The following is a 15,749-nucleotide window of genomic DNA, read 5'->3' as shown; positions in this document are numbered from 1 at the left end:
GGAGGAATAGGTTCAGTTCTGTGCCATATTTTGGGAATGGCACTTTCAAGCCAGAGCTTGGTCAGAGAGGTTATTTAAACCCCTCTTGTGAGAAACAGTATAGCAATTGGGGGAATTTGAGCTTAGAGAAGGTATGGGGTATGGGTGACAGTGCCTTCTAAATTTTAAAGACCTATTGTATCGTATCGGTTTTCCACTGGTCAGCTGCCCTGGTCACCTACACGAGGCAGAAGTAAGCCAAAGGATATAGGGAAGGAGGAGTTGAAGGCTGGCTAATTTTGGTCTCACTGTTGGGTTGGGGGAGGGGGACGGGAAAACAGAATCCTGTTTTGTGCTGAGAATTTCTCCGGCAGACCAGAGGTGTCCTTTGTGCAGGAAGGAAGCCCTCTCTACCAGTCCCCCCAGCAGTGGAATAGCTGTCTTAAGGTAGAGGGTAAAGTCTCCATTCCTGCGAGTGTTCACACAGAGCCTGGGCCTCCATCTGCCAGAGATCCTCTGTAGGAAATTGAATCAGATATTTCTAGTGAGCCTCACTCTGTCTACCAATGCTGTCTTCCAAACAGATCTGGAATTTCACCACTTCTTACCATCTGCAATGCTTCTACCCTGGTGCGTGTTACCATCACTTCTTGTCTTGTTTATTCCGATAGCTTCCTAACTGGTATCCCTGCTTGAGTCCCTACGGTCTAGTCTCAACACAGCAGCTAGAGTGATCTGGTTACACTGAAGTCCTGTTACCCCTCTCCTCAACATCTCCAATGGTTCTCTGTTCCTCCAGAGTAAAAGACCAACTCTTCCAGCCCCCTCTATGGCTTGCTGTGTTCTGCGAACTCTCCCCGCAACCAGCCCTGGTCATTATTTCGCTGGTCTCATCTCCTATTACTTCTCACTCTGACCTCCTCACTATTCTGTTCCATCACTCTGCCTCCTCATTAATCTGCTGACATTCCAAGCACCCCTAAGGACCCTTGTACTTGGGGTTCCCTCTGCCTGGAAGGTGCCTGCTCTGGATATCCCCCATGACTCTCTCCCTCACATCCTCCCAGTCCCTGTTCACATGTCCCCCAAGGGAGACCTCCTTGACTCCTCTACGTACATCTGCAGCTCCCCCAAGCACTTCCTTTCCCTCCTTTATTTTTTTCCAGCACACATCTCTCTCTGACACATATCTTGCTATGCTTCGTAGGGTGGGCACCTGCACTAGAATGAAAGCTTCATGAGGGCACGGATTTGCGTCCGTTGGCTTCACTGATGAAGCCCCAGCCCTCGGAGTAGTTCATGATGTGTGGCGGAGCTCAATAAACATGTGTTGATCAAATGCTTGAGTCTGTGATTTTCTGGTTATTCTCTGGCATGATGCGACCCACAGCATTGCCATGTGGCTATCGGCATCCCTTAAAGGAGCCCTGGGGTTTAGAGGATGTTGGGATGATTTAGTTGGTCTAGTGGACTTGTTTCCTTCCTTCCCCGTGGGGCTGGTGTGACTCCGTCCCATGCCCCTCCACCCTCAAGCCCCATCTCTGACACTGCCAGTGATGAACGCGGGGCTTTCTGATTGTTTGCCTTCTCCCCCTCTGCCTTCTTCCTTTTCCATACCCCCTTTCACTCCATGATCCCTGTCCTATCCCTGCCAATTCCTGAGGAAGAGTGGGGGCGGGTCTCAGGCTTTCCCAGGTACAATGGGATGGGACCATGAGCTCAGAGCAGAAAGAATCAGACTCACTGAGCTAGTACCCTGGGTATGAGTGGAAGACTAGGAGGTTAAACTCGATAATATACTAAAGCATCTCCCCTTCTGAAATTGTGTGATCCTGGGCTTCTGGAATGAAAAGGTCAGGTGGAATTCACTCTCCCCCAGGCTGGCACTATTGGAAGTAGCAGTGGGAGGTTCCACCATGATTTCTGCAGCCCATATTGAGATACTGTATTTCTATAAAGATGGAACTGGGAGTTTTTAGACTCTTCCTCCACCTGCTCCCCTCTCCCCTACATTTTCTTGGTTTCAGGAGGGACATTTGGAACGAGAACTTACCGCTTGGTCCAGGAGACCGTTCTCATCCGAATCATAGAGACGAAACATGACTGCAAGAGACACAGAGGTGAGGCTCGAGGTGTCCTCCGGGCACCAGGGATGGGCTGTGGCTTTGATGCTGCCGGTCTTTAGCTCAGTTCTGTCACTGGGGCGAAGGCCCTTGCAGCAGCTCACCCACCCTCCAAGATGCAGAGTCTGACTTCTTACATAGAGGGTGGAGAAAGGGAGCCGTCTGGCCATCTGGCTTCTGGACCTGTCTAAGCAATAACTCTGTGGCTGATGAGATCCAGGTCACGGTATGGTTCCTGGTAGAGCATGCATACCTCACAGCATCACTGGAACACAGCTCAAAGCAAATGCCCGGCTGATGGTGGGCAGAGCTACCAGAATTATAAATGGAACATTGCTTTTATTGCACCCAGAAAGGGTGTGGATTTAGGCAGACCCACATCTTGGCTTTGGCCCACCACCTCCAGGGCATCAAACAAGTCCTTTAACTTCGTTGGACCATGTTTCTTTATCTGCAAGATGGAGATTACAACAGTTTCTTTCTCCTACTTTTTTTTTTAATGAGGATTAATATGTAAATGATAGGCCAATTTTTTCTCTGTAATAATTTTAATTGTTCTATATAAGAGCTATAAATAAGCATACAATGTACTACAAGATATGTATTAAATAAATATATTAATACCTTTAAAATGTTCATAAAAGAAATATGCCAAGTAAGACTACATACATGGTAAATATTTTTGCTGGCCTTTTTAAAACTTAAAAAGGTTTTAGGAGAAGATTTTGACAACCTCGTTCTCTTTAAAAAAGATATCCAGGGAAGTTTAAATTGATGTGTTCTTTCTCTTAACATCCCCATAGCAAGCAAAGAAGTTCAACATCATTTCATTAACCTCAGGATTTAATGCCAGCTATGATCGCTCTAAAAATCGATCTTGTGACATCTAAATGTTTTTGGCCTCATTAAAGATTTCAGGAAGATTGAGCTTATATGATACCTTATTCTATTTATGTGCCCTACTCCTTAGTCACATGGTGCTTGGAATGGAGAAAGCACTCAACAGATGTTATTTATTGTTACTTTCCTTCATTAACGAACATTTATATATGGCATTTAATAAGTACGATGCACTTTCCTATGCACTTTGTCATTACTACTTACGGAATCCTGCACAATGCTATGAAGTCATTACCATTATAGAAGCTATTGTATTTGCTTTTCTACAATGTCAACATGCTATTTAGAAACATCCTCTATCATGTTCTAGCTGTAGGGCGGTGATGCAGGATAAGGAAGATCTGGGAGAGAAATTTGGGCAAAGAACTAAATTTTCATTTTAGAGACCTGGGAACTTGCATTTCCTTCACCTTAAAGGTAGAGATCCTGTCTGTGATCTCAGAGGTAAGCGGAGTGGGGAGCAGAGCTGAACACATCTTCATTTTCCTCCCATTCCTGAAACCCTTCATTGGGCCTGCTTTCTCCGTGGAGTCTCCCCCGACTGACCCTTCCCCACATATCCACTCTGGACCTCTCGGCATGCACCCACAGGTCACGACACTCCTGCGAGGTTGCCCATGTGTCGTCACATCCTTCTACATGTTGTGATATTCCTGCGTCTTATGTCTGTTCAGTGGTGTGATTGTGGTGGGAGTCGAGGTTCTTTCAAAGTAGGGTCACAGCCTTCCGATTCTCCGTGAGTCTTGAGAATGTGCTGGTCGGAGGCACTCAGCATGTGAGGCTGGCTGACTTGCCAGACAGGTGGCTGAATGACAGAAAGGACAGACCTTCCCACTACTGCTGTTCCCAGACCCTGGGCCCGGGTGACTCAACTGGAGCTCTCTTGGTCCTACTATGCAAGGACAGTAGAACTAGTAAGAACTAGGAAGAAAGCATCCAGTGTTTTAGCAGCATGGCCTTGGGCAAGTCATTTACACTTTCTGTGCTTTCTGACACATACAATGAGAATAAGCACATTGACCTTCTAGAGTAATTGTTTGGTTAAAATGAGATAATACATTTAAAGTGATTAGCAGATAAAAGGTGTTCAACAATGAGAGTTATTGTTAATGTATGGATGATAGTTGGGATTTCAGGCTATTATTTCCAAAAAGATGCATGTTTGGTTATTTAAAAAGAAAAGCTTAAGTTACTTTCAACCATGAAAACCAGGGAAGGATTTGAATTCACCTGGCTTAATTAAAAAAAAAAGATTAAAAACTCTAGAGGACAAATAACCAAGTTTCTACAACAAAAAAAATTACAAGGAAAGAAATAAGCGAAGATTAAAACAGAAGAAACGTAAGAAGCAATGGCAATGTATGGACCACACTGGGATTCTGATTCAAGCAAACAATTAAAAATTTGTGAGATAGTTGGGAAAAAGTGAGCACTGACTGAATATCTGATATATCAAAGGTGAAATTAAATGGAGTCACTTATGTCAAAGGATTTTAAAAGGGAGCTGGGAGGCCATTAAGGAGGTGGGCCTCATGCACGTCCTCACCGAGCGGAACCGTGAACTCTGAATTGGGCCAAACTGCGAATAGTCCAAGGACTCACCCCGAACACCTGCAACTTGCTGCATAAAGAGACAGCTTAGTGAGAGTCTCAGTCACCAATTACATTCAGTCAAGATTAGTTTTCTGCCATCAACACCAATCCAAATTCTCTGTCAACAACATATATGAGCATTCCCTTTTGTCTTTCAATACCCCTGACTCTTGTTCCCTGGGAGGGGCACTATTTGGGTTGCTGCCCAAATCGGTGTTCCCTGAATTGCTATTCTGAGACCCTAAACTAATGTATTTTTTTCTTTAGTGCTGCCTCCTTTCTCTGTGAGCAGGCAAGAGTAAGGAATCATAGTCGTTCAATGGGATAACGGCGCTCTAGTTATATTTAAGAAAAGTCATATTTTAGAGGTACCTACTGAAATATTTACAGGTCAAATTACATGATGTCTGGAATTTGCTTCAAGATATGAGGGAATGCATGGGAGGTATAAATAAAACATGATTGATTATAAGCAGGTAATTACTGAAGGTGGCTGATGGGTGCATGGAAGTTCATTGTACTTTCTACTTTTACCTCTGCCGGAAATTTTCTGTAACAAAAAGTTTTTTTTAAATGTGGTTTCTTTTTATTGCCATTACAAGACTCAATCGGAGAGCCACTAATATGAAAAAATCTGCCACATCTTTTCTGGTAATTATGAACAAATACAACGCCTGAAAGTCCAAATCCAGCTGAATGTTGGAAATAATCTGACATTTCACTTTTAACATTAGCAAAAAGAAGGAGAAATCTGCTCTATTTGCCACCAAATTAGCACTTCAGACTTGCCATTGTTAACACCTCAAAACTATGGGGGAGATTTTAAACTCAGCTAATGAGCACAGTTTCATTTTGGTTCTGGCAAGGGTTAACCTTTGCCAGACATTTCCTTGTTAATGTTTTAAGCTTTATTGACTAGTCTTATTAACTGGAATTTTGACTTTTGCTATGATGTGTATGTTTTTTCCCTTAATATCTACTAAGGTCCCAAGAGGAGCCAAAACTATGTATCTTTTTTGACAAGGCCCTATTATCTCCTGTTTTAAAAAGTCTGCCTGTAGGCTCACGGAGGCGGGGGGACCATCCCTGCAGTGAGTCTTCTACGAGATTGCAGGCTCCTTCAGCAGCTGTGGGCTTGCCTTTCTGCCACCAGCCATTGCTCTCTCTCTCTCTCTGAAGATACGTTTTTGAAACCAACTGTAGTCACGTTATGAAACTAAACTCAACTCCCTTACTTAACTAGCCCTTTTCTCTAGAGGCCAAAAAACTTGGGGTGGGGGCGGATGAAGAAATAGAAATTAGCTTTAACAAGATAGAGGTTGATCAAGAAAAAGGAATTCCTCATCGTTAGAGAGTTGCTTGGGCACAGAATAGGAGAAGGAAGACAGATGTTGAATGTCCTCCCCTGAAAAATAAGGGAAGGTAGGAGTTTCTGTTTGGAGGCTTTTAGAAAGTCCTGCCAGCAAAGGAAGGGAGTCTTGGCCCCTTGTAGAGACTTCTCCCCTTTCCAAATCCTGATTCTCAATACCAAGGTCTCAGATGCATGTCCTACTCTCCATGCAACTGGCACTGTGTCCCAAGGTGGATTGCAAGAAATGTCCAGATGACTGCTGGTGACAGGACAGAAATACCTTCCCCAAGCAGGTGTCCCAATACCCATGATCTCAGATCAATCTCCGGCATGTTTAGAATGAAGAGAAGGGTACTAGATCTTCTTCTAGGAAAAAGTGGAAGATCCTTGAGAGGGTGAGCACTTACATTCCAGCTTATCCTGAGGTCTCCCCGTCTCCAGCAGGGACAGGTAACACACGACATCCTTCAGGTACACTATGGGGGATTCTGAGCCTGGAGATGGAGCAACAGGGTTTCCCAGGGGGGCTGCAGCCACTTGGTCTTTAGCTGGCACGTGCTTCTCGGTGATCTTTGATTCTGTGATAGGCAAAAGGAAACCATCCAAAGGCACTTAACGTTTGGTAAATATTTTTTAAAAAAACCCTTTTGTTGCTCTATCATTTTCTTGATAGAAGCAAGAATTTTATACAAGTGTCCTCAAAAGTGTTGGTTACTTAAATATGATGAAGTCAGTGGCCCTAGAAATCTAGTTTGCAGAGTTCGTACTCTTTGAATGGACCCCATTCTGACCCTTTTAAGAACGTATATCCTTGTAAGAAATTCACCTATACCCTGTGAATTTTCAGAAAAGATGATAATGATGGTTAGTAACATCAATAGCCAACAGGTAAATGTCATTTAGCCAATTGTCTGGGAACACACTCAGTTTGTAGAATTTCAGCTAGGATTCCAAAATCTAGACTATTGGTCATTTGCCAATACACCCTTTCACAATTTTCTTCTCATATACATTTAAAGATGGATAAAAAGATGTATATTCAAAAGAGAAAACTGGGATCAACAAGTTTCCAGAAACTAGGAAGAATTTTGACTAGCTGCAAGTCTAATCAATTGGATGACGAAAATGCAGAAAGTAGTTTATCATACCACAGGAACAGGGTAAGCTTTACCTCTGGAGTTTTCCTTCCTTAAGTAGGAAAGCGCTGTGTCTCTTATACTCTTTGTCCTCTAATTCAGAAATATGAGGTTATTACTAATGAGAAAACCGGGCAGCTATTTTTTACTACTGTGTGAATTATACTTTCTTAAGGCACTTTAAGGGCTATCTCTCTTCTCCCAGTCTCTCTAGATCCATGCCCATCAGAAATGATCTCTTTTTTTTTTTTTAAGATTTTTTTTTTTTTTTACATAGCGGAAGAGCCTGATGTGGGGCTTGATCCCATAACGCCGGGATCACGCCCTGAGCCGAAGGCAGACGCCCAACCGCTGTGCCACCCAGGCGCCCCCAGAAATGATCTCTTAACATCCAGGAAGAGGGTGCAACTCACAGAAAACACTGGGAACAGTAAGAGGAGGACTGGCAGTGAAAATTCACTTAGGTACTGTATCACTAAGTAACGGAGTGCTGAAGGCATAGGCAGAGGGAGAGACAGCCCTGACAGCAATGCCTGCTGGGGAAGTCAATGCTACCAGCACACTTTTTGTTCAGAGAGCCAAAGTGCCAGGCAAAGGCAAACAGTTTGTGTCAGGCCAGTAGAGCTGTGCTACATGAAAGCCTACCGTGTCCTAGGAGTTGGGTTGTGGTCTGAGAAGGGAGTGAACCATGATCCAGAGGGACTGTGGCTGAGACCACTGTCTCACTGACACACTCTGTATGCTACAAGCGGCCCTGTGAAGACACCAAGACGGAGCTTATGAAACAGAGCTGCAGAACAAGGAAAGGAGGTTCCATTCTGAAGTTTCCAAAAACCAGACCTTTGGAAATAATTTCCTACGGGACAAGATCCTAGGAGGTTACAAGAAGATATAACCTCTATTAAGCAGGGGCAGAAAGCCTCAGGGGTGAACAAGTTGAGATACAAATATAATAAGACGGGATAAAAATAAGGATAATGGGATGGGAAAATTACAATAAAATTACATATGCAACAGAAGTATTAAAATCATCGCTGAAGGGAAAGTTAGAAAAGGAACATAATAATATATAAGACAAATGTGAGAAATCCTTTGTACTGTACTCGAGTTACTGTTCCATCCTCAGATGACCCCTCCAGTAAAACACTATTACAATGACTTCTATTTTGACTGTATTGGAATAACGGTACCAGATTTACCCTTCTATTGAAACAACTAAAAAACTGGACAAAAGATACAAAACAATGGTTCATAGGACACTGAATGTGGTAGCACCAAGTGGTGATCCCAAGAGATAAAAAACAAACGAGATGATCCCTGTAATTGCCACATCTTACTGAGTGGAAAGAGTTTCTAGGCTGCAGCCCAGGGAAGGGGAACCCAAGAACATCTGGGAAGTCTCTCTGAGTTGAGGAGGCAGAGTTGGGAGTCTGGGGAGTCCAACATGGCTAGAGTTCACAGAGCAGAGCACCAAAGAGGAGAGAGCTGCACAGAAAGAACTCTAGAGATCTGCAGAGGGTCCCCTCTGAGTAATCAGTGGAGAGTTTCCCTCAATTATTCAGCCGAGTAACAATTAGCACAGATGTGTGAGGAGACTACCTGAGGCTGGGGAAAGAATCACTATTGGAGGGAACAATCCCTAGAATGCAGGAATAATGTCTATTCTCACCAACCAAGGTAGAAAACCCCAATAACTCAAGAAGCAATGGGGAGAGTACTCAGAAGAGTTTTGCTTTGATAGTTGGGTGAAATTAATAAATGCCTCTCTGGTCCTGCCTACCAAAGCTTTAAAAGCTTGACCCGAAAAAGGTCAAACTATTTTCAAGTAACCTAACTCTGCCTCAAAACAAAGCTCAGGAATTTTTATAAGAATACAAAAATATCCAATACCCAATGATGTAAAATATTCAATGTCTGGCATTTAACAAAACTGACAGGTATACAAAGAAGCAAGAAAATATGAACAATAATAATGAGAAAAAGCAACTGACACGGAGCCAGAAATGACAGATGATAGAATAGATAAAAACTTTAAAATAATTATTACAAGTGTATTCCATCTGTCCAAGAAGCTAAAGCAAAAATTGCACATGTTAAGAAGAGACATAAAGGATATTTTTAAAAACTGCCCACAACAATTGTCTAGATATGATGTGTGTGAAATGAAAAAATGCACTGAATAGGATTAGCGTGGATTAGACATTGCAGAAGAAAACATTAGTGAATTTGAAGCACAGCAACAGAAACTATCCAAAAAGGCTAAAAAAATAAATAAATAAGTATCATATCGGTGAGCTTTGGGACAACTTCAAATAGACATGTAATTGGAATACCTGAAGAAGAGAGGAAGAAGTAGAAAAAAACTGAAGAAATAAAGGCTGAAATTTTTCCAAATTTGTTGATATTTGATAAAAGCTATAGAATCTCAGGCCCAAGATGCTCAGTGAACCCCAAACACAAGACACATGAATAAAACTACACCAAGGAACGTTATAATCAAATTGATTAAAATCAGTGATAAAGAAAAAAATCATAGGGGTGCCTGGGTGGTGCAGTCGTTAAGCGTCTGCCTTCGGCTCAGGGCGTGATCCCAGCGTTATGGGATCGAGCCCCACATCAGGCTCCTCCGCTATGAGCCTGCTTCTTCCTCTCCCACTCCCCCTGCTTGTGTTCCCTCTCTCGCTGGCTGTCTCTATCTCTGTCGAATAAATAAATAAAATCTTTAAAAAAAATCATTATTCTTTAAAAAAAAAAAAGTCTATTCAGATGGCAAAAAAGAAAAAAAAAAAAGAAGACGACCCAACCAAGCACATGCCTCCTATAAAAAAGTCAGTTTAAATACAAAGACACAAATACATTAAAAGAATGGAGAAAGATACTACTATAACTTTGGATAACTAGAGTGGCTACATTACTTATGAATATAATTATAATAAAGTAGATTTCAAAGCAAAGAGTATTACCAGGAATAAAGAGTCTTTTCATGATGAAGAGGTCAAATCATCACAAGAACATAATAATCCTAAGTATTCTACTCCTTGATCTTTACCTAAAGGTAATGAAAGCTGTCCATACAAAGATGTGTACAGGAATATTCATGTTTTATATGTAATAGCCCCAAACTGGAAGCAACCCAAATGGCCATCAATAGGTGAACGGATAAACAAATTATGGGATATCTACCTATATATTGGGATACTAATCAGCATTAAACATGTGAATTATTGATACACACAACAACATGGATAAATTCTAAAATTACTATGCTGAGTGACAGAAGCCACACCAAAAAAAATGTACATACTGTATATGATTCTATGTATAAGAATAGAAAATGCAGTTTAATCTATAGAGATAGCAAGCGGATCAGTGATAGTACAGAGATGGGGGTGGAGGTAGGGAGGGTGGGAGAAGGAGATTATAAGGCAACTTTGGGGATGATAGATATCTTCATTATATTGACGTGGTACTGGTTTATAGGTGTATACATATGTAAAAACTTATTAATTATACACTTTAACTGTGTGCAATTCATTTTACACCAATTATACCTCTTCAAAGCTGTTTTAAAACATTATTACAGCCTCTTCCAAAGATCCTTGGATTATCAGAACTATGACTGGATCTTCACTGTTCTAGTCTACACTGAGGTGTAGTCACAGAAATGCTGGGGTGCAGAAGGACTGAGGGACACATAGTCCTACTAGTGCTTTTCCTCCTCAAGCTCCCTTATGTGAAGCACCCCGAACCCATGGCCATCTAAGTACATCCCTCAGGGACCATCAGTAATGAAAGACTACCCTCTTCCAGACTGCAGAAGTTCTGTCTAGATGCCATGTCATAAACCCTTCTGCTTGAGGGTTCTTAGGCAGACCTGACCTGTTCCACGTTCTCTCTTAGTCTCTGTAGTACTTGTAGTCTTCCAGTTAGGCAGTGTTGCATCGTGGAAAGAATACCAAGCTAGAGGCAGAGGACTGGGATTCTAGCTCTGGGTTTGTGCTAAATGGTGTGTGATCTTGCCCAAGTGGGCTTACTTCTGTATCCAACCTCAGATTTTTCATCTGTGTAAAGAGGGACTTGCGTTTAAATTGATGTTTACCAAAAGTCTTGAATGACATGGAAAATGTTTGTGAGTATAATGTTAAGTGAAACCCAAAGCTGGTTCCAAAATTACATGGATAGTCTGATTCCAACTCCATAAAAAATTTATAGAAAAAACCTACAAGGAGACGTATATGCATGCATGTGTGTAACTGCATTGGTAAAGTGTGGGTGATTTTGTTGTTTCCTTCTCTTTTTTTTTGTACTTTTCAAATTTTTTACAATGTAAATGTGTTACTTTGATAATTGGGAAAAACAGGAAAAGTTGAAGGACTTTCCCTGAGAGTCCAGTATCCCAAGTTACTGAAACATCTCAAGCCTGAAGAACTCAATAAAAACCAGGAGACTGAAGTTCACATTGTTTATCCCATTTAGTCCTGGGCACTGAGGGACGGTGCACTCAGGCTTTCCTAGCTGACATCCTGACAATGACAGATTGCTCAAGGCTCTGAGTCTATGTCTGGTCTTAGTGAAAACCCCTTTCTGCTGTGCCTATGGACCAGTGCTGTTCCAGTACCTGGTTCTGGAAATAAATAACTTGAACTGGGTTGTTACAGATCCCAGCTTGGAGATTGCTCTGATAGGCCTAAATAGGCCATAGCAAATGAGAATCTAGTTTCCTCCGGCTTCTGCTTGGGTGACAGGAAAGGTTGGGATTTTTAACAGATGGCCTGATCTAAGGTGATACCAGAACTTGGCTCTTCCTTACTGGCAGAGGCCCCTCTCTGTGGTGTCCGTCTGTCCCTACATTCCTATTTCTGGTAAACAGGGGCATCTAATTAAGACATCCATGGACGGTGGCCTCACAGGAAAAGGATGTTCTCCTTTAAATCTCAAGTCACAAAAAAAGATGAAAAAATGCTATATACCTCCCTGGGCCAGCAGTCAGATCATTACCCTTTTATTATCTGACCACAGGAAATTGATACTCTCCATACACAAGGAAAATGGTACACCACAAATCATTTCTCCGGGAGGAAGTCTCTGGAAGTTGCTCTCAGACCCAGAATGATACAAATGTTGCAAATAGACATGGTGGTCAAATACACCAGCCAAGTTCCATTATCATCATCGACTACCTTTTCTCAAATATCATGTAATAACAGCATCCCCAATAAGTCCTTCCTTGGTTCCTCAGAAACTTCAGCCACTAAAACAAGTCCTGTCCAGACAATTTGGAACCTCAGGGAATGAAGTCTAATTTCTCTCAAGTTCCTCTTGAAGTTCCAGATACTTGGGCTAAGAGAATCTCTGGGTGAAGAATCTGGGTCCAAATGCTTGTCATGGCTGATTTTCTTGCTCAGAGTTTAGAATCTCAAGGTTCCCAACTTCGCCCCTCTCTTCCTATCATGAGAATACTTTATGTCATAACATGCCTCTGCTATTCCACATCAGACTGAAGACTTACTTATAACTTGAATCCATTTAAGCAAGGGGCCACGGACCTAGCATGGCTGGTGGGATGCTGGGAAGGGCAGGTGGGTGACATACTTCGTAGAGTCTTGCCCTCATGCTGCCCCTGAAGGCTTCAGGAAGGCACTGATGCTCGTAATCCTTGCTTCGGGGAGCTCTATGAGAAGCCTGAAATTTGCTGAGCTTACGGTCCAGAGGCAACTCTCCTTTCCCAACTATGTTCTGCTTTTCATCCGCAGTAAATTTTTGATCTCACCAGTCCTTCCGTTACACCCTGAAAACTCTACAATCCTTCCAGTTGCCCTTTTTACCATGACTAGAAAAAAGATTAGAACTACATCTAGTATCTACTTGGAGAAATTCTCTCATCCCTCCAGGTCCCTGGTAAATAGATGAAAATAATGTTAACTGCGTCACCTTGTTCCTCCTCCTGACTTATTAAAACCAGTGCATGTAAATACCTCCAATTCTCGCACCCAGGCCTTTGTACTATTGTTCTACGTTTCACCTCTACAAATGTTATAAACTGCACAACACGTCATTTTTTTTGCTTCAATAGTTAATTGCCTTTCAAAGAGATTTAACTAATAAGAAAAATATTCTTTATATTTCCCCATGTGGTTACCAGTTTTAGTGCTCTTCATTCTTGTGGGTAAACCCCGAGTTCCATATGGTATAACTCTACTAAAAAGATTTCCTTTCCCATTTCTTGTAGTGCCGCTCTGTATGGCTTCGTCCACCTGAACACACTCTTACCTCCTTGCCCGACCCACACTCAACCATCCACACACAGACTCATCTGTATCTCAGCCCCAGAGCGACCTCTTCATTTACCTGCTCTGCCTCTGCATCACACACACACACACATGCACACGCACACGCACACGCACACGCACTCAAACCCCCATCATACACTTTCTCGTGAGAAGGCTCCCCTTCTCCCCTTTCTGTCCAGGCAGCCCCATCAGAAGCAAACGGCCAGCGAGCTGCCCTGTTTCAGGGCATCAAGCCTCAGAATATCCGCACATGTGAGTGGTGGAGGCCCCAAAGACGGAGGCAGACAGATCTGCTTAAAGGACCTACGATGACATGGAGACAAAGTGCTGGTTAGATTTCCCCCTCCTCCCACGGATGAGGTATTCTCCACTCCATCCCACCCTGCAAATCTAGTATTATAAAGACTTACTTGTATCAGGGGCACAGGCCTCATCTGCTTTGGCGGCATTATCCACATTCTGTATGTTGGTATCTGGGGAGTAGAAAGAAGGTTTGAGGACCAGCCCATGCTCTCTACCTTCTTAGAGAGGCAGGTAGGGGACTTTCCTATGGGGTCTGGAGCACTTGAGTTGTGTGTCTCTGAGTGTCAGCTGGGTTCATGCTGACTTATGGGGGTTGGCTGTGTCTCCCGCATTACAGCCCAAGCTTCAAGAAGACAGTGACCACACCTTACCCTTCTTCTGACACTCCTGGGCTCATTCCAGACTGGGTACATGACCTGAAGGTGCTCCCTCCAAAGGCTTCTTGCAGTCTTTGCAGAAGGTTCTCTCCCTCCTGCCATACATTAATTCGTGCATCCTCTTCTCCCCACCTCCCCTCTGATCCTGAGGGCAGGAATTTTGGCCTTCTTTGTTCCTCTGAGAGAGCCATGAGACAGGGCTTCCTGTGAGGCCCTGCAGGGAAAGGAGTCCTGGTCCCCTGGTCCCCATTCTCACCCCATAAGGAAGTTATTATATACAGGGGACCCGCTAGAAATGCAGCTGTGCCTGTGGCAAATGCGTCTGAGCTACAAAATCTCTTTCTATCTTGGGGAACACTGGTCTACATACCTGGGCTACTGGCCTCATTGCTGGCCCCCTCTGTTGGGTGGTCAGGGGTCTCCCGTCTGGGCTTCTGGCTGAAGGCCAGGAAGAGGTGAGTGCTCAGTGGCTGGGGAAGGTCCACCTCCAGGTATGCCCTCATGAACAGCTTGAAGACATCGTAGCTAATTGGCTGAGAAGAAACAAAGAGGACAGAGAAACTAGGGGGGCGGGCAGGCGAGAGAAATGAAAGGGAAGCAGAAGGAAGTGGGGGGATTGGTGGGTGCAGGAATGAAAAGGCCAGAAAGTGATAGAGAATGGCAGGCACAGGGAGCTGGGGACAGGATGCAAGAAAGAGAAGACACTGGTGGTTACATGGTGGGGTTTGCAGGAGGCTTCTGTAACAAGACGTGTCCAAAACTAGGTAGAAAGAGGGTGATGGGGAATGAGCACTGGAGTGGAGGCCACAGAAGAGGACTCTGCTTGAATCGAGGCCCACAAGCCAGACTGGTTTCTAATGAGCAGAATTTGGTCAGTGCCCTGGAATCCTAGTGAAGATGAAGAAGGACATAGTGGAAAACACGATGGAAAGATGGTTCTTCCGTGGTGTCTCCATTTTCTGCTTGTGCTGTGAGGGATATGATTCCTGAGTGTTCAGGTCTCAGAATATAGGGGAAAACAGGCTCCATCCTTCATTACTTCCATAACTGATCTTCCCTGGATGAGCCTCAAGAGAACAGGAGAGGGTATGTGTCTGGCTCAGCTGCTCTCCAAACATGTCCTTGTGAAGGTTTTAGGCACTGGGAGAAGAGCAGGAAGCCAAGGACAGAAGGTAGAATCAAGAAACGTGCCAAAAACTAGAACCTCTACCTGCTGTATCTCTCCCACTACTGCCTGGCTTCTGGTCCCGGGCTGGGAGCAACCATGCCAGAGAGGGCTGCTGTACTCAGCAAACACTCAACAAAGACAGTCTGCAGTGAGTCATCACTGGCTCGTGCTCTGATGGCATCAGATTCTTCATCAAATCAGCAGATGCTCCTGGAAATCACTGAGGAAGCTCTACTCTAAGATCTGCTGTGCAGGCTTTTGTAAATAATAACAGCCATGAGAATAAAATCCCTTTTTTGGGAGCCTACTTGGCTCTCCTTCCAAAATGTTGATAGCATTTAACCCCTTGTCTCTTCTAGAAAATCTGGGAGCCTTCCCAGAACAATGAGCTGGCTTAAATATATACAACCAGATCTGGGATACAAAGTTTTGGCCCTAAAAACAAGGGATGCCCTCCTGACCTCATTGGGAGGGAGCTCACAAGGCAGTTTCTGCTTGCCCCTGGCTGTCCTTCACAGAGCAGAGGGAG

The 15,749-nt window shown here is 43.5% G+C and overlaps 1 protein-coding gene across 2 annotated transcripts in view; it reads right to left on the bottom strand.

Annotated features, from left to right (window-relative positions):
- DGKG (diacylglycerol kinase gamma) overlaps nucleotides 1-15,749 on the bottom strand; it is a 191,326-nt gene that overhangs the window by 121,389 nt on the left and 54,188 nt on the right. For both annotated transcript variants that reach the window (XM_040621478.1, XM_040621479.1), the window contains exons 4-7: nucleotides 14,423-14,585; nucleotides 13,783-13,845; nucleotides 6,354-6,524; nucleotides 2,033-2,082 (exon numbers count right to left, since the gene is read on the bottom strand). In XM_040621478.1, coding sequence (XP_040477412.1) covers nucleotides 2,033-2,082; nucleotides 6,354-6,524; nucleotides 13,783-13,845; nucleotides 14,423-14,585 — 447 coding nt within the window. The remainder of the gene's footprint in view (nucleotides 1-2,032; nucleotides 2,083-6,353; nucleotides 6,525-13,782; nucleotides 13,846-14,422; nucleotides 14,586-15,749) is intronic.

Source organism: Ursus maritimus, unplaced genomic scaffold (genome assembly GCF_017311325.1).
Source record: "Ursus maritimus isolate PB19 unplaced genomic scaffold, ASM1731132v1 scaffold_4, whole genome shotgun sequence".
In the NCBI taxonomy this organism is placed as follows: domain Eukaryota; kingdom Metazoa; phylum Chordata; class Mammalia; order Carnivora; family Ursidae; genus Ursus; species Ursus maritimus.
This window is presented reverse-complemented; position numbering and strand designations above follow the sequence as displayed.